General features: G+C 39.3%; 1 protein-coding gene across 4 annotated transcripts in view; it reads left to right on the top strand.

Moving 5' to 3' along the window:
• Positions 1 to 18,936, top strand: part of CXHXorf58 (chromosome X CXorf58 homolog) — a 60,453-nt gene that overhangs the window by 9,920 nt on the left and 31,597 nt on the right. For 3 of the 4 annotated variants that reach the window (XM_019956423.2, XM_019956422.2, XM_019956424.2), the window contains 4 exons: positions 3,067 to 3,198; positions 8,711 to 8,940; positions 11,337 to 11,499; positions 12,464 to 12,677. In XM_019956423.2, coding sequence (XP_019811982.1) covers positions 3,067 to 3,198; positions 8,711 to 8,940; positions 11,337 to 11,499; positions 12,464 to 12,631 — 693 coding nt within the window. In that variant the 3' untranslated portion in view covers positions 12,632 to 12,677. Of the gene's footprint in view, positions 1 to 3,066; positions 3,199 to 8,710; positions 8,941 to 11,336; positions 11,500 to 12,463; positions 12,678 to 12,848; positions 12,890 to 16,200; positions 16,308 to 18,936 lie in introns of those variants that run through there. The other variant, XM_070785294.1, reaches the window with a different exon arrangement.

Here is an 18,936-nt window from a genome sequence, read left to right as displayed (position 1 = left end):
TAACATCCAGCAATTGTTAAATTGAAAATCCCTGTTCTTTTTGAGGATTGAATGTTTATGTAAAAGGAAAAAACATGGTTAATAATAGCTGCCCTTAGTGAACACCATTAAATATGATGTTAAACATTTTAAACACATTATTATCATTTAATTCTCATATATTCTAGAATGTAGATTCTGTTACTGTCTTCATGTTTTAAAAGATTAAGTAACTTGCCTAAGGTCTCACAACTACAAAGTGAAGGAACTGACATCAAGACCAAGTGAGCCTGACTCCAGAACCGTGTTCTTAACCACTTCTGAGTCAGGAACCCTACTAAATAAGTTTTCTTATGTGGCCCCCTGATAACTCTGATGAGGTACGTGTCATTCCCATTTTTCCTGTGTGGAAGCTGGAACTTGGAGAGGCTTGTCAGAGCCAGAACTGAGACTTGAACACTTCATATTTCCACCATACTGTGCACACTTCAGGGTGGAAACAATGTTCCACCATACTGTGCACACTTCAGGGTTGAACAATGTTAGTAGTGATGGTGGTTTTATTAATTCTGAGCTTATATATAATTGAACTTTCCTAAACCAAGATACCCTGTTCCTGAGCATTTATTACTACCTTCATGAGTGAGAATTTCCAGCCAGGGAGGGAAGTGACTTGAGATATGAGAATAACTTAACAAGCCCAACTGTAGATCTTGGCCAGCAAGTAGCCACAAGGCTGTGGGGGCTTCTGGGCCACAGCTATGCTATTCCAGGAGAGGTATCAAATTTAGAGATGCCCCCCTCTGACCTGGGCTTCCCTGGTGGCTTAGTGGTAAAGAATCTGCCTGCCAATGCAGGAGACTCGAGTTCAATTCCTGGGTCGGAAAGATCCCCTGGAGAAGGAAATGGCAACCCACTGTAGTATTCTTGCCTGGAAAATCCCTTGGACAAAGAAGCCCGGCAGGGTACAGTCCATGGGGTCGCAAAAGAGTCAGACACAACTTAGGGACTAAAAAACAACAAAAACAACAGCCCTCTGACCCTTTGAGTCACCCACTAAGAATGGAACCTGCCTCTAGAATTCTAGTCTTGATTGGCTGCTCTCATGGAATCCTTGCCTAATTTTACCCCTTTCTTTTCTCCTTTCTTCCTTTTTTCTTCATTCCCATTCCTTCCTACCCAGAAGGACTTTCTGAACCTGGCCATAGACAGCCAATGTCTGAGAAAGAACATCTTGGCCACTGGAGGGCAAACTTTTTTCAAACCCCTGACACAGTTGGGCAACAAGTCTGCCCTGTGCTGCCAGGCGCCAGGGTTTTTTGGCTGAGAGACTGGAATGGGCTTGATACACCTGAGCCACACAGCTGAGCTGCTGTACGAATAAGGAAACTAGGGCTTGGAGAGATTGGTAGTGGTGGCTGAGTGGAGTAGAGTAGGGAGGAACTGACAAGAAATACTTTTTCTCTCTTTTTAAAATATGTGTTTACATATTTGGCTGCACTGGGTCTTAGTTGCGACACGTGGGATCTAGTTCCCTGACCAGGGATCAAACCTGAGCCCCCTGCCTTGGGAGCACAGAATCTTAGCCAGGGAAGTCCCAGAAATACCTTTTCTAAGTAACCTGAACTAAAGTAAAATACATTTATATCTACTAAAGAAATTCTCAAGGCAGAAATTATCTGGTTTTCAGACCTTTTCAGTGTACAACTATTTGCTTTTAGCTTTAGTGTCATTGTGGGAATGAGAATTAGAACCCACAGGAAACTGCAAGAAAGCATAATGGAGACACGTGCCAATATACTGCCTTTTCTTTAGATGCATAGTGTTTAAGGAAACTAATGAAAGGGAAAACAAAAATGATCTGCCTAAAGGAAGGTTCCATCACATTTTTAGAAAACTGTTTCTATGCCTTTGATTTAGTGCATTTGGAATCAAACTACAACCATTTGAATATTTTCTTTCATTTTCCCCATGTGTCTGTGTTCTTCACTTTGCAATTTAAATAAAGAAATACATAGGAAATATTCTGGATAACAAAAATGAGAATGGAAATAAATACATTAAGACTTCCTGTTATTTTGTGTAAGTAAAAAGAACAGAGATTCTGAGTTTCAGTCCTGTCTCTATTCTATAGCCGAATATCAGCATGAAAACAGAGTTCCCACACTTTCACAGTATCACATTCTGAAATACAAAGGAAAAAAGAAACTGATCTGGAATCTAACGATGCTTGAATTTTCATCTATGCCACTCTCCCTTCACATAAGCATAATCTCTGTGGCCAGAAGCATGGATATGTAATATAAATATGTATTAGAAGAGTCAGCACATACTTATGGCGGAGGAGGGAGGAGGGTGGAGAGCGCTGAAGTCTTTATTCACAGTCTATGTATAGCTCTTAGCATAGGGACAGGTATACATGAAAAGGTATGAAGCAAATATGGCTAGACAGGATTTGAGCCTCCATGTTTTCTGTGATTCTTCTGTCTCTGCACTCTCAGGTCTTTCCTTGAGTACAAAATGTTGACATTTGGGAGAGGAAAAAACCCTTTGTTTGCTGCTCTTTTGCTACCGAGAAGAGTCTGAAGGAGAGGGAGGTCTGAGCACTCTGAAACGTACATGTTTCCATTTGGGGGCGACATATTAACTACCACATAAAAGAGAGCTGGCCCCGGTACCTTTCATTGCGGTTCCTAGGGCAACCTGTTTAATAACCAGATAGGCTTTCTCTGCATTGACAGCATGAATGACGTTAGAGGTTTGTTTTGCTTTTTAAAGGAAAATAATGTTTTTTTAAGGGGGAAAAACAGATTAAAAAAAAAATGACTGGTCCTCTGGGGATTGTAGACTCTGCTACTCTTCTCGCTGCATTTGAAAACTATGTAGATATGGTTATGGAAACAGATTTTAAGTGGTTTAAAAATCTACATAATCTTTTCTTTGTAAATACAGTCTTTTTATTGAACAGCAAGTTACTAGAAAAAAGGAACAATATTTGATGGATTTGTCTCAAAAATATGTAAAATGTGTGCTGATAGTTATTGCTATTATATTAGTATTTTAAAAGTAAATTTTTTCTCTTTATAGGCTGAGGCTGATGCTTACAAAATAATGGGGAGAAAGAAATTTTATCATCAAATTAAGGAAGATGAACGTCTTTTCCAGAAGTTCAAAATAACTGATGACATAGATGTTGTCACCCTGAAAGATTATATGCAAGTAAGAAATTTAGATTTGGATATTGAAAACAAACAACAGCAAAATAAGCCTTGTGACCCTATCTTTCAGGAAGTAAGAATCATACATTAGTTTATTGTGGTAAAATACACACAATATAAAATGTGCTATTTTATTTTTTTCAGATTTGTTATTATTTTATTTTTATATAAGAAAGGATAATAACAAAAAAGAAATAGTTGCATAATCTCACCAGGCAGATAACCCAATAGATACTTTTTTAAAAATAGTAATGTCATGTGTAGAAGTTACAGCTTCACTTACCACCCTAGACTTTTCTCCAAATGCAAAATGTGCTATTTTAAAGTGTACTATTCAATGGCATTAAGTACAATCATCAGTTCAGTTCAGTCGTTCAGTCGTCTCCGACTCTTTGCGACCCCATGGACTGCAGCACGCCAGGCCTCCCTGTCCATCACCAACTCCCGGAGTTCACTCAAACTCACGTCCATCGAGTCAGTGATGCCATCTGGCCATCTCATCCTCTGTCGTCCCCTTCTCCTCCTGCCCCCAATCCCTCCCAGCATCAGAGTCTTTTCCAATGAGTCAACTCTTCTCATAAGGTGGCCAAAGTACTGGAGTTGCAGCTTTAGCATCATTCCTTCCAAAGAACACCCAGGACTGATCTCCTTTAGAATGGACTGGTTGGACCTCCTTGCAGTCCAAGGGACTCTCAAGAATCTTCTCCAGCACCACAGTTCAAAAGCATCAATTCTTCGGTGCTCAGCTTTCTGCACAGTCCAACTCTCACATCCATACATGACCACAGGAAAAACCATAGCCTTGACTAGACGGACCTTTGTTGGCAAAGTAATGTCTCTGCTTTTCAATATGCCATCTAGGTTGGTCATAACTTTCCTTCCAAGGAGTAAGCGTCTTTTAATTTCATGGCTGCAATCACCATCTACAGTGATTTTGGAGCCCAAAAAAATAAAGTCTGATGCTGTTTCCACTGTTTCCCCATCTATTTCCCATGAAGTGATGGGACCAGATGCCATGATCTTCATTTTCTGAATGTTGAGCTTTAAGCCAACTTTTTCACTCTCCTCTTTTACTTTCATCAAGAGGCTTTTTAGTTCCTCTTCACTTTCTGCCATAAGGGTGGTGTCATCTGCATATCTGAGGTTATTGATATTTCTCCCGCCAATCTTGATTCCAGCAAACATCACTACCATCTAGTTTAAGAACCTTTTTGTCACCCCAAAGGAAACCTGACATGCATTAAGTGGATTCCCCCATTCCCCCTTCACTCCAGCCCCTACCAACCACTAATCTGCTTTCCATCTCTCTGAATTTGCCTATTCTGAATGTTTCATATTAATGGAATCATATAATATGTGGCTTATTGTGTCTGGGGAGTAATAGCTTAGGAATGTGGGGTTTCTTTTGGGAGTGATGAAAATATTTTGGAATTAGTAGTGATATATATCATAAATTTACTTCACACTCTGAATTTTACACTTTAAAATGGTAAATTTTATGTAAATTTTTATCTCAATACAAAAAATTGAAAAATAAAAAGTAAATGCATGGTGCTAAAAAGAGTACATGATGGAGATTTGACCTAGTAAGGAAGGGATCTATTATTGTTTGGGTGCTTTCTGCTACAAGTAACAGAATATCTGCAACCACAAGAGGGTTAAACAATGAAGGACATTTATTTTCCCACATTAGAATGTCCCTGGACAGGAGCATCATGGAATAGCTAGTGCCACAACTCCAGGGTAACAGGGTTCTTAGCCAGCTTTTCTACAGTCCTTTCAGCTTCCTTCACACAGTGACAAGATGACTAGCACATTCTCAACTATACTCAAAGGCAGGAAGAAGACTCAGCATCTTTTCCTCTTTATCTCAAGAAGAAAAATCTTTCCCAGAATCCCCCAGCAGACTTCTTCTCAGATCTTCTTAGAACTGGATCACATGCTCCCCCTAAACCAATCACTGTAAAGGGAAATGGGATCATTTTCCCATAATTGATGTAGGACAATCACGGTTCATATGCTGGGGCCTTCCTTCCCAGAGCTTATGTCTGTTCTGTACGTGAAGAATAAATAAAACCAGGGCTCCATAAGCAAGGGAGTTGGAGAATGGTTGATAGGCAGGCAATCAACAATGTGTCACAGCCTCAAGGTGGTGCACCCCAGGCAAGGCTCTATGGTAGGATGAACTGGAGGGCCTGAAAAAGAGTTTGTGGGCCTGGAGAAGGGAGTGCGCAGAAGGTGTGGAGGGCTGTCAGCCTGGAGGGCTGGCAAAAGATCATCATACAGGGCTTTTGACCATAGTAAGGTGTTTATTTTTTTTCCTTGATTCTGTATGCAGTGAGAAGCTGGTACAGTATCTTAGGAAATGAGGTGATCTAAGATAATACTTTGGAGAAGGCAATGGCACCCCACTCCAGTACTCTTGCCTGGAAAATCCCATGGACGGAGGAGCCTGGAAGGCTGTAGTCCATGGGGTCGCTGAGGGTTGGACGCGACAGCGACTTCACTTTCACTTTTCACTTTCATGCATTGGAGAAGGAAATGGCAACCCACTCCAGTGTTCTTGCCTGGAGAATCCCAGGGACGGGGGAGCCTGGTGGGCTGCTGTCTATGGGGTCACACAGTCGGACACGGCTGAAGCGACTTAGCAGCAGCAGCAGCAAGCTAATACTTGAAGAGATCTGTCTGGCTGCAATGTAGATAAGGGATTAGAGGACAGCAAGAACTGTCTCCTTGTTTGGAGGTTCCTGCAGTATTTTTGGAGAGATGGTGGTATCTTGGTTTAGGGCAGTGAAGCTGGAGATGCAGAAGATAATTAGCGAATAAAAGCAGTGGGCCTTGGGAACAGAGAAGTAAGATAAAAGAAGGTGTCCAACATGGCTCCTAGGTTTGGGTTTGCATAACTGGTCTGACAGCAGTACTGAATCAGGGAACTTAAACTGGAAACCTGAGTAGTAATGATAGCAAATGCTGATGTAATACTAACTCCTATTCTCATAAGAACCCTAAGAAGTAGACACTATTATAACCCGTGTTTTATAGTTCTAAAGAAACAAGGGATCCCAAATTCTAGCTAGTAATAATAATAGTAGTAATATATGGCCTTAACTATTCACTCAGTTGCTTCCATGTGAAACATGAAATTAATGCAGTGCTTTAGAGATTCCCAGTTGTGTTTTCTTTCTTTTAAAGCCCTAACCTAGAAGATTAGAGAACTGAACCAGGGAAGAAGTAGAGCTTGGGGATGTCAACCATCTTTGTGAATGATGTGGGTCACATCCTTGCAGATTGTGACTATGCCAAGGACTGGTGTCACAGAAAGAAGTTCCCAGATAAACATTGAAAGAGATATGATGATTGCTGGCACTTATTGAGCCCTTTATGGACACAGCCTTATTTCTAGCTCTTTAAATACATACTATCTCCTTTAACCTTCAAGTTTGTAAAGTTTGTGACCCTTTAAAAGATGAGAAAAATGGAGCTTAAAGAGATTTTCTAAAACTTGCCCAAGGTCGTATAGTTAATAAGTGCAGAGCAAATCATTGACAGGTCTGAGATGTTTACCCGTTTTGCCATTCTACTCTCAGGAAATAAAATGCACAGGCAGTCCTCACTTTGCATGGTAGTACAGGGTCATAGAAATGACCATGAAAGCTGAAACCATGCAGACCAAACTTAATCATCAATGGGAAAAATTGTGATTGTTCTGTGCCTTTAAAAAACCTTATCAAAACATTAAAAACTCCCTTACTCTATGTTATATAGGAAAATGAAAAAAGCAAAACATTTATTTAGTACACTGTAATTTAAAACATTCAGAATTTAAAATGTTTTACTTCTTTGTAAAAAGCTTATCATTTAAAATATACTAAAAACCATTGAATTACACACTTTAAACTGGTGAATTATAAGAGATGTGACTCTCAAAAAAACCTGTAAAAAAGCTAGTTTATCAAGAGTTATTTAAACAGTGCTTGCCGCTTTAGTCTCATATAATTTACAATAAGGAGTGAGTATCTTCTCTATGCCCTGGAAAATTTTCATACTCCTGAGTTTGCATCACCCGCCAATATTTTACCCCTTGTACTTTTTTTCTCCACCTGGCTTGCAGGGTCTTAGTTCCCTGACGAGGGATCAAAACTGGATTCCTGGTAGTGAGAGCACTGTCTTAACTAGTGGACCACCAGGGAATTCCCTACACTATGTACTTGAAGTGTTCTGAACACTTTGTACTTGAAGTGTTCTGAAGTTTCTTTTTTGCCAACATTACTTCCTCTAAGAAAACTTTACCCTTTCCATCATTGCCATTTTCCCCATCTATGTTGATAAGTTCACTTTCACTAACTCCCTCTAGCAGCCTAGCTGCAATCTCCTGCATGATGAAAGTATCAACATCTCCATGGTCACCTGTTTCTTCTAGAACTCTGTTTATATTTAATTTGAATTTCACTTCCAGCTTTACCACTTTTTGTTTCTTTGTTGGACTTTTCCCTCTTTTGATTATCTTTATTGGTAAAATGTCACATGGGTTTATCACTGGGAGACAAAGAGACAACACAGTTACATACTTTGCTGTCTGTGTGTGAACTAAAAAGCAGATCTACAGTGTCCAATCACTGTCACACTTTGAAAGAAGTGACATGATTTGTCGTCCACCACCACGCACACCTGTTATTTCTGTAGTAATCTATGCATTGAAGAGCTAGCAACAGAGTTTGTACTTTATGCATTTAATTCAGCTATACTGTGGTAGGTGAAATTTGAACTGTGTTGTTGAAGGACTAAGCTTATTTTGCTAAATAGTGGTAATTGGAATTTGTACAAGGCTAAATGATGCAAAGGGAGGACTGCTTGTATGTGTGTGAGTTAGAGAATGCAAGAGAGAGAGGGGATGTGTGTGTGTATGAGAGAGATACCCTAAATGCCTAGCATAGTAGTTTCTCCTGCTCTATTCCTGTCTCTTAAATGAACATTTATAAGGATGAATCGATTATATATACATTTTAAATTCCTAATTGGATATTTTAAATGTAGAAAAAGAAAAGTGGGATTTCTACAAATACTCCACATGAAAATGGTGAAATTCACCACTTAGCACCAGAGGTGAACTAATTATTTCTCAAAAGGTTTGTGCTTTCAGTGCAAGCATGTCGTGAACAAGCATTGCCAGGTATGTAGATCATACCAGTATTTTCAATTTTATCTGAGTTATATTTATCTTAAAGATTTAGTGTTTATGCATTAAATAAATATTCAGTGAGTGTGGTACTATGTGCACAATACCATGTGACAGGGATCCTGCCTTGTCACAGCAGGAGAGCTAAAACATACACAGGTAGCTAGAACATCAAGTAGTCAGTAATAAGAGCATAGAAGAGTGATCTCAATACAGTCCAGAGATGGGGTCAGGGAATGCTTTTTGGATGAAGTAGCATTTGACTGGATTCTTGGGAAATGTGCCTAAAAACTTCTGGAGTACCACAGCCAATCATGCTTGGTTGTTTTTCATATAGTATTCCAGTCATCTGGATGAGATCCCTGCATCTTCTGGTGGCAGAAATAACTGTTGGCGAAGATTAAGCCTCGAAAACATTCCCAGGACAATGATAATGTATGACATAGTTGATTATGCCGAGTCTGGAATAATCTCAAAACGCCTAAAAAAAGAAATGAAGTATCTATTACAAAGACCAAAAACAGAAGAGATGCGTCAGCACCAGCTACGGATTGTTTCTGAAGTTAGGTAAAAGTGGTACTTCACTGTACTTACAATACTAGGGGCATTTCTGGAAATGTTCACATTCTGCTAAATAGCTCAGGAAAGATAATAACAGAGCATGTGAGAAAAAAATGGGTTGGAGCAGATTGCTCAAATTTTATGCAACTTTGTAAACAGAGCACTAGCAGAAAGAACATTTGGTACCTGGGGAGATAACTTGTATCACCAGACAGGCCACCAGAGCAAATATGAAAAATGTAGAGTGAAAATACTGGTGACCCTTTAATTAGAGGAAGTAGTGGGCACTGAGACAGTACAGATGGAAGTGAAGCGCTGGACCAGTGTGGTGACCTTTTAAGTAGAGATGAGAAGCAGTGCGAACTGCCACAAACCAGGAACCACGCAAGGCAGAAAGTAGGGTGGAGGGCAGTAAGGGTAGATTGTGTGTGTTTGGGGGGCTCTATGGGGAGAGAGCGCTAGGTGCCAGTGTTATTTTCATAAATGCAACCAAAAGGGCTCTCATTGCCCATGCTGCACAGAGGAAAACATTTTCCTTTTCTGCTGAAGGTTATAATTCTAGTCTTGCTATTCTGGCTCCCTTTGCAGAGGATAAATTGCATATAAATTGCAGTGACATTATTCCCTTCTTTACCAGTAACATGTGAGCCAGTTCACATTATAGAAAAACATGTCATAGCAAAATAGACTGTATTATGATCTGAAACAACATGGACAGACTATGGCTATACCAATTCTTTTTTTCTTTCCATTACCAAACCTCACCTAACCCATCTTGTTTACAAATTAAGCTTTTTTCCTAAGAAAAAGAAAATAATAAGATTGAAGAGGACCTGTTGGTAGTCTCTTTTCACACAGCTATATTTGAAATGAAAAAATACTGCTTTAGTACATGAAAAGACACTGGTGACCCACTGACAGGCAAACACATTGGGTTTTTTCCCAGGAGTAGAGATGAGTGGTTGCTGACCCAATAACATGATTTATCCCATTTATTTTATGATCAAGGCTGTACATTTGCCAGACAGATGGCCTAGTGTAGGGCGCAGTCTGTCATCATGAAATAGATTTCTCTAACTTATCCATATAAGCATTGAATAGAGAACTTAACCCTATTACCACCAAGGTCAAATAAATGATGCAGTTTTCTCTGCCACCATATATAACTGTAGGCTCCCTGCTATTTAGACTCATGCTACTGATGATCCAAGAATGAGTCACTTAAAAAGCCAAGTAAGTAACCATATTCTAAATCAACTGAAGAGGGGAAAGTACTTTCATAAAGACTCCTTTGAATGCAGTCTTAGTTTGGGATCTCCCAGAAGCAAACCCTGAGGTAAGGATTTGAGTATGAGTAGTTTATTTCAGGGGTGGATCCCAGGAACCATTGATGAGAGCGGGTGTTGTGCTCAGTCATTTCAAGGGATAGAAAAGTGAAACAGGGAAGGCCCAGCAGCCAAAACAGTGTGTGTTAGCAAGCAAGTTGTTACTGTGGGTAATGAGTTTAATCCTTCCTGGGAATGACCTAGCCAGTGTAGAACATGCAACTCAAGTTATCCCACTGAGGGAAAGGGAGTTGGGATATTTATACACCAACACCCATCATTCAGTGGTGAAGGGTAACTTAGGAGGGGAGGTATTAATTCTGGGACACTTCCCTGCACGTGGGCTCTTGTTTCCATAAGAAAGCTCTCAGAATAAATGAAGCCAATGCTGACAGTTGGAAGTTGGGTATATGTGCCCTATGGCCAAGGGAACTAAGAGCGTGGCACCAACCATGTCTGGTTCCAACACTGATATAAACAACTTGTTTCAGCCATTATGAAATTTAATATTTGTTGGTATTCATATATAGTATATATTTCTGAAAGAGTCAAATGGCTATTACATGGTGTTTTCCAGGAAAACTGATTTTAAATTGATACCACATTTTGTAATTTTCATTATCATCATCATAAACATCGTCTATACACCTTCATGGGCTTCTCTGGTGGCTCAGCAGTAAAGAATCTGCCTGTAATGCAGGAGACTCGGATTTGCTCCCTGGGTCGGGAAGATCCCCTGGAGGGGGGCATGTCAACCCATTCTAGAACTCTTGCCTAGAGAATCCCATAGACAGAGGAGCCTGGCAGGCTGCTATCCATAGGGTTGCACAGAGTCAGACATGACTGAAGCAACTAAGCAGGAACATAAGCATACACCTTCATAAGTGGGAAAGAACTATGCTGTGTAACTCAAGCAAAAATGATAACTTTGGCCTAAATACTTACATGCAATATTGCTCCAAGCACTGAGGTTTACAATATAGTTGCTAAAGGGTGCTTTAATAAAAGTTGGAACTTGTTTTACATGTAAATTTTATTTTGTGCAATTTTTCTGTCTATACTACAAATATTTTCTAGGTCCCCTTTATCCTTATCAAGTCTTCAACCTTTATATCGGCCCTACCAACAGCAAAGTCAAATTAGACATCTGGGTCGTCGATCTAAACAAGCTCTAATGAAAGTTGAAAAAATGAAAAGAGCTTATAAGATGGCTAAAGAAAAAAATGCTTCTGTGGGGTCTGTAAGTTTAACTTGTATTGAATTCATTGTTTTGGACAATATTCAAACTGTAGGTAATTCTACTTCCTTAGGTAGAATTTTCCTAATCTACAAATTCACAAATGAAACATACATTTGGTATATACTTTAGGCTTAGGGCTTCCCTGGTGGCTCAGAGGTTAAAGCATCTGCCTGCAATGCGGGAGACCAGGGTTTGATCCCTGGGTCAGGAAGATTCCCCTGGAGAAGGAAATGGCAACCCACTCCAGTATTGTTGCCTGGAGAATCCCATGGACGGAGGAGCCTGGTGGGCTACAGTCCACGGGGTCGCAAAGAGTCGGACATGACTGAGCGACTTCACTTTCACTTTAGGCTCAGAGGGTAAAGCGTCTGCCTACAATGCAGGAGACCCAGGTTCGATCCCTGGGTCAGGAAGATCCCCTGGAGAAGGAAATGGCAACCCACTCCAGTACTCTTGCCTGGAAAATCCCATGGACTGAGAAGCCTGGTAGGCTATACAGTCCATAGGATCACAAAGAGTCGGACACGACTGAATGACTTCATTTCACTTTAGATGGTATAAAGCTACATTCCTCTTGGTAACACATGTTTTAAAAATTCTTAAATAGCTATTCTGATAAATACCAGCCATCTTGGCTCCACATCAGCGTGAGTTGGCAAAAAGCCCAATTGTTTCTGTATATTGATACTGTTGATTCAGCACATCTCTAATGGTGCGTTTCTCAAAATGGAAGTCATTTCTATCTACACTTATTAAGAGCTATAGTGTGGAAAGTCAGCTTCAGTATACTACGTTGCAAGAATATTTTCAATGAACATGTATTCATGTTTCCTTTGTAGTTTTTTAAAAATCTGCTATAAATTTTTTTCAGATGAGGTTAAGTATGAACAGTAAAATATGAAAACATAAAATAGTAGAAACCAACTATAAAACACTTTCCATTTTTATTTATAATTCTACCTAGGAACCAAAAATGGACATACCAGGTGCAAAGCAGAAAGAGACAGTTGTCTTCTCCGCCCCATCTTTTGACATTGTGAAAGTTAAAGAACTGTCAGATGACGAATTGGAAAAAGAGGAAAAGGAATTATTTGCCTGGTGTCAAGACTTGTTTATTAATAACTCTCCATAATTTTAATGCACAGCTAATTGACAGAAAATAAACTTATTCAACAATCTGCTTGTCTGTCTATAAATGAGTATGTGCATTAAAGGAAAACAAAATATATACAAGTGCTCAGTATGCTCTCTTAAGCAAACGTGTGACAGATTTTAAAGCCCTTTCTGTATTACCATAGGTACAGGTATTTTTTTACTGACAGAATTTTAATCTAAATTATTTCAAATAGGTGCCCTCAAACTAGCTGTATAAGATTTTCTTCAAGAAATGGTGAGTATTTCATCTCTGGAACTTTAATTCAATTTTTATTTTCCTTCATTTAAAAAAAATCTAAACAGGACATGCTTAGCATAAATATTAGAATTCACAGAATAAAAGGCTGCTCTTGAGTCAGCCTCCAGTGTCTTTTTTTTCTTATTAATAGCATGTTGTTTTTACAGAACAGCTTGTGATTGACCCATTCTGAATTATAATAAAAATAATAATGAATTTGTTGCTATAGAAGGCATGACATAGCATACATAATTATTATTGAGCATTGAAAACACCTGGGACAGAATGCTGCATGTGCTTCACTGTTGTACTTTGTATTTGTTTTTAAGTATAAAGACTATTTTGAGTAATATCTATCAATTTCCTTTTGAATTGATAAATTCTCATTCCTGATATAGTGCCAATTAATGAATTTTTGTGGTGGTCCAATCTATTAGATTACATCAAACCTTACCTAAGTCTATGACATTAAACAAAGTGCATTATTTATTGTACTTTAAAAATATAATTTTTGATTTTGCTTAATATTTAAAATGTGAAGGTTGATTTCCTGATTTAACTCAGGCAAAGCAGCCTATAAATGGATCTCATTCTCTATTAAAACATTCTCTTAAATGATAAAGAATATTGGAGTAAATGTATATAATTCCCACTAGAATATATTTAACATGTGTGTACACTTCAATATTAATATATCCTCATTTGATTTCTAAAAATAGGATGGATAATCTTGTTGTTTTCAGAGCTTGTACTGGACACTGGTTGAATAGAAGACATAATTTGTCCTCATGAGTCACACATATTCTCATTCATTAAGTTGGGAAGCAGTCTCTCATCTAATCAAATGCATATCAGATCCAGTCCACCCACACAGTATGTGCAGTAGCAAAACCAGCAACATTTCAGATAACAAGATGAAGGAAAAAGTCAAAGGACAGATTCTTTATGTTTAACAGCACCCATTTCTCATATTTAATTAGCTGTGATATGACTTTGTCCCATCATAATGCCTAGCTACAAGGGAGGCTGTGTGGAGCAGTTATGTACCCACCTAAGATTCTATTGTTATAAAAGAAAGGGATAATGGATATTAAGGCATAACTAGCATCAGCTGCCAGACTGAGATGTGTCTTCTGTCGATTCTTTTAACTTACATTAAAGAATGTAATCAGGCTTCCCTGGTGGCTTAGATGGTAAAGCATCTGCCTGCAAGGCAGGAGACCTGGGTTCTATCCCTGCGTTGGGAAGATCCACTGGAGAAGGGAATGGCAACCCACTCCAGTATTCTTGCCTGGAGAATTCCATGTACAGAGAAGAGCCTGGCTGGCTACGGTGCATGGTGTTGCAAAGATTCGCACATGACTGAGCGACTAACACACAATGTAATCACATCACAAAAAATTATTTTAAAAGTAGAATTACAGGGCTTCCCTGGTGGCTTAGTGGGAAAGAATCCACCTGCCAATGCAGGGGACACAAGTTCAATCCCTGGTCCGGGAAGATTCCACATGCCACGGAGCAACTAAGCCCTTGTGCCCTAACTACTGAGGCTGTACTCTAGAGCCCAGAAGCCCCAACTGCTGAGCTTACGTGCTCTAGAGCCTGTGCTCGGTAACAGGAGAAGCCACCACAATGAGAAACACATGCACCACAACTAGAGAGTAGCCGCTACTCACAGGAACCAGAGAAAAGCCCAGGCAGCAAGAGACTCAACACAGCCAAAAATAAAATTATTTTTAAGAAGCAGAATTACATAAAATCTCATCTCTATAATATAGTGACTGTTTTCATTTACTCATACCTTCCTGATCTATCTAAATACACACGTATTTTCACATAGTTGTAATCATGAGTAACATATAAAGTGAAAATTTAGAACCTATTTTAAGTGTGCTGCTGCTGCTGCTGCTTCGTCACTTCAGTCGTGCCCGACTCTGTGCGACCCCATAGATGGCAGCCCACCAGGCTCCTCCGTCCATGGGATTCTCCAGGCAAGAGTACTGGAGTGGGATGCCAAAATGTGGTCTATTTTAAAATAAATTAGGAGTTTTGGATGAACATATACACACTACTATATATAAAATAGGTAAACAACAAGGACCTACTGTATAACACAAGGAACTATATTCAGTATCTTATAACAACCTATAATGGATAATGTGAAAGTCAGTCATGTCCGACCCCTTGCCACCCCATGGACTGTAGCCTGCCAGACAACTCCATCCATGGGATTTTCCAAGCAAGAATACTGGAATGGGTTGCCATTTCCTTCTCCATAATGGATAACTAAATCACTTTATTGTACACTTGAAACTAACACACACACACGCGAAAAAAAGAAACTAACACAAAAAATAAAAGATAAAAAAAATTTGGAAATTCCCTTGTAGTCCAGTGGTTAGGACTCAGCACTTTCACTGCCAAAGGCCTGGGGTTCAATACGTGGTCGGGGAACTAAAATCTCACAAGTTGCACAGCCAATAATAAAAATAATAATAAAATAATTTTTAAAGTAACATTACATATAATCTCATCACTATAACAACTGTTTTCACTTGCTCATATCGTTCCAATCTGTCTAAATGCACACATTTTCACATGGTTGTAATCATAAGCAACATACAGATTCTAAAATATTCACTTAATATTGTATCTTAAGCATGGTCTATTTTTTAAAAATAATTTTTAATGGCCCATGATACCCCATTGGATTGATAAGGCATAATTTACTTAATCGTACTCATATCACTGCATATTTCAGTGATTCTAATTTTCACTATTGTAGGCAATTTACACTAGAGTGAACATCTTCATACATGGTATTCTTCCATTTGGTTATCTTTCTGCTATTTTTAACTCAATTGCACTGTAATCAGAAAACATGATTTGTATGATACTGATTCTGGTAAACCTGTTGAGACTGCCTTTATAACCGAGTATATGGTCAGTTTTTATAGGTCTTATTTGTATTCTGAAGAAAAATGTACACTCTCTATAGATAGGTAAAACATTCTATACATTTCCTTTTGATCAAGCTTGTTAATTTACTTATATTCTCTATACTATGCTACTAATTTCTGTTCTGTATGACGTCAGTTACTGAGAAACAAGGGTTATAGCCTATGATGGTGGTAGACTTGCTGGTTTTTCCTCATAAGTCTCTGAACTTTATTTGCATGTGTGCATGCTCAGTTGCTCTGTTGTGTCCGACTCTTTGTGACCCCATGGACTGTAGCCCTCCAGGCTCCTTTGTCCACAGAATTTTCCCTGACAAGAATACTGAACTGGGTTGCAATTTCCTTCTCCAGGGATCTTCCTGACCCAGGGATCAAACCTGCATCTCCTGTGTCTCCTGCATTGGCAGCTGGATTCTTTACCAGCAAGCCACCTAGGACTCTCCAGAAGATATCATTAGGTATATATATAATTTCAGAAACTGTGTCACTTCCTGATGAATTGAATCTATTATCATCATGTAGTTACTATCTTTATTCCTAATAATACATTTTTCTTTGAAGACTTGTCCATTATGAACAGAGCTACTCTAGTGTTCTTCTGGTTAGTGTCTGCCTGGCATATCCTTTTGCATCTGTTCTTATTTTCAACATTTTTATGTGTCAGAGACTGGCTGGATGTTTACTGATTCCACTTCCTCTTCCTGTGAACACAAGATACATTTCCCAAATCTTTTTACAGTTATTTTGGGACCACCAGAGGAATGTGAGCAGAAGTGATGTATACCCCTTCTAGGACTGGTCCCCAAAATGTTATGCATGGTCTTTGATGCTCTCTTTCCCCTGCTCATATGGCTCAGTTCAGTTTGGTTCAGTCGCTCAGTCATGTCCGACTTTTTGCAACCCCATGGACTGCAGCACGCCAGGCCTCCCTGTCCATCGCCAACTCCCGGAGTTTACTCAAACTCATGTCCATTGAGTTGGTGATGCCATCCAACCGTCTCATCCTCTTGTGTCCCCTTCTCCTCCTGCCTTCAATCTTTCCCAGCATCAGGGTCTTTTCAAATGAGTCAGTTATTTGCATCAGGTGGCCAAAGTATTGGAGTTTCAGCTTCAACATCAGTCCTTCCAATGAATATTCAGGACTGATTTCCTCCAGTATGCTGGCCTGGAGAGTTCCATGGACTAAGTCCATGGAGTCCCAAAGAGTCAGACACAACTGAGCTCATATGGCTCAGAGCAAAAAATAAACTCCAAAATGGTAGAACTAGGATTGAAAGATCTTAGATTCCTATGTCACTGATTGAAGAAGCAACAAAGCAGCACCCTGACCTGATGAACTGTGATGTGAGCAAGAAATAAACTTTGTTGCATTAAGCCCCAGGGATCCTAGGAGTGATTTGTTACAGCAGCTAGCATTAATTATTCTGATATACCAGGTCTTTGTGTTTTAGATTTACTCTTGTGGTTTAGTTGTACAGTCGGGTCTGACTCTTTTGTGACCCTTAGGACTGCAGCTTGCCAGGGTCCTCTGTCCAGGGTATTTCCCCGGCAAGAATCCTGGAGTAGGTTACCATTTCCTTCTTCAGGGGATCCTCCCAAGGGTTTGCACTCACATTTCCTGCGTTGGAAGGGGGATTCTTTACCACTGAAACCCAGGTTTACTCTAGGATAACAGCAAATATATGGATTGTTTTGTTTTAATCCAATCTAAAGATTTTAACTGGTGGTTTTAAACAAGTTAAACAGTTTAAGGCTTTTAACTGGTGGTTTTAAAGTTATACTTTATTGGTATTTTAATTGTTGATATGTGGAATTATGTTTACCATTTTATTTTGTGCTATCTGGCCTGATTTTTCTGTCTTTTCTCCCTTTTCCTGTTTTCTTTCAGATTGTTCTTTTGATTCCACATTTCCCCCCTCTATTATTTTGGAATTTGTAACTTATTTTTATTCTTAGTGATTACTCTTAAAGTTTATCATGTGTGCTTGAAACCTAAATCTCCACTCCCTTTACCAAAGTATCCAAAGGTCTTAGAATGCTAATCAGCATCCCCTTGTCTTAAAAGTTATTGTTCTCCAATATTGTAGCACCACCTTGTTTTTAACCTCCAAATTAGACATCATTGTTGTTTTATAAATCTGACTTTTTTCTGAGATCATATTTCTTTGTCCCGATGAATACTCTTGAAAGTTCCTTTAATGCACATCTTTTATTGATAACTCAGTTTTTTGTTTTCTGAAAATGTCCTCATTTCACTCTTATTCTTAAATATTATTAAATGCTTAATTTCTGTAGTTATCAAAGGCTACAGTGACAATGGTTTTCTCTCAGCAGTCTGAAGTTGTTGTTCCCCTGTTGCTGCCAATCTAGTAGTTGTGACTTTTAGACGCTCTCTCTTTTCTCTCTTGAAACTTGAAAGATTTTCTCTTTGTATTTTGTGCTCTTCAATTATACTGAAGAAGATGGTCCCACATTCTGTCTTTTCTCTCCCCATTTTATTTCACCTCATTGTCCTTTGAGAGGCTGGCTTTATGCGAAGGTCTCAGTCCCAACCTGTCTGAGCCCAGGATCTTGTCTCCCACATACATGAGGTCATTAATACGTGAGACTTTAGGTTCCTGAGAGTGACAGACGTGCTCAGGGCCATCAGTCACTTACCATGCTAGTTTGTAGCTCCCTCTTTATTTTTCACTCCTGAGGATTTTCCTCACAAGTTCAACTATCCTTTAAAAGATTTTTTATTTTATTTTATTAGGGTTTCTGTGGTTTTTGCAGTGGGATGGTTTTTCAGAATGTTTAGAAGGCAATGGCACCCCACTCCAGTACTCTTGCCTGGAAAATCCCATGGATGGAGGAGCCTAGTAGGCTGCAGTCCATGGGGTCGCTAAGAGTTGGACACGACTGAGAGACTTCACTTTCATTTTTCACTTTCATGCATTGGAGAAGGAAATGGCAACCCACTCCAGTGTTCTTGCCTGGAGAATCCCAGGGACGGGGGAGCCTGGTGGACTGCCGTCTATGGGGTCGCACAGAGTCGGACACGACTGAAGTGACTTAGCAGTGTATCATTTTCTCATAAGTAAAAGT

The sequence above is a fragment of the Bos indicus genome, chromosome X (assembly GCF_029378745.1).
Source record: "Bos indicus isolate NIAB-ARS_2022 breed Sahiwal x Tharparkar chromosome X, NIAB-ARS_B.indTharparkar_mat_pri_1.0, whole genome shotgun sequence".
Classification (NCBI taxonomy): domain Eukaryota; kingdom Metazoa; phylum Chordata; class Mammalia; order Artiodactyla; family Bovidae; genus Bos; species Bos indicus.
This window is presented reverse-complemented; position numbering and strand designations above follow the sequence as displayed.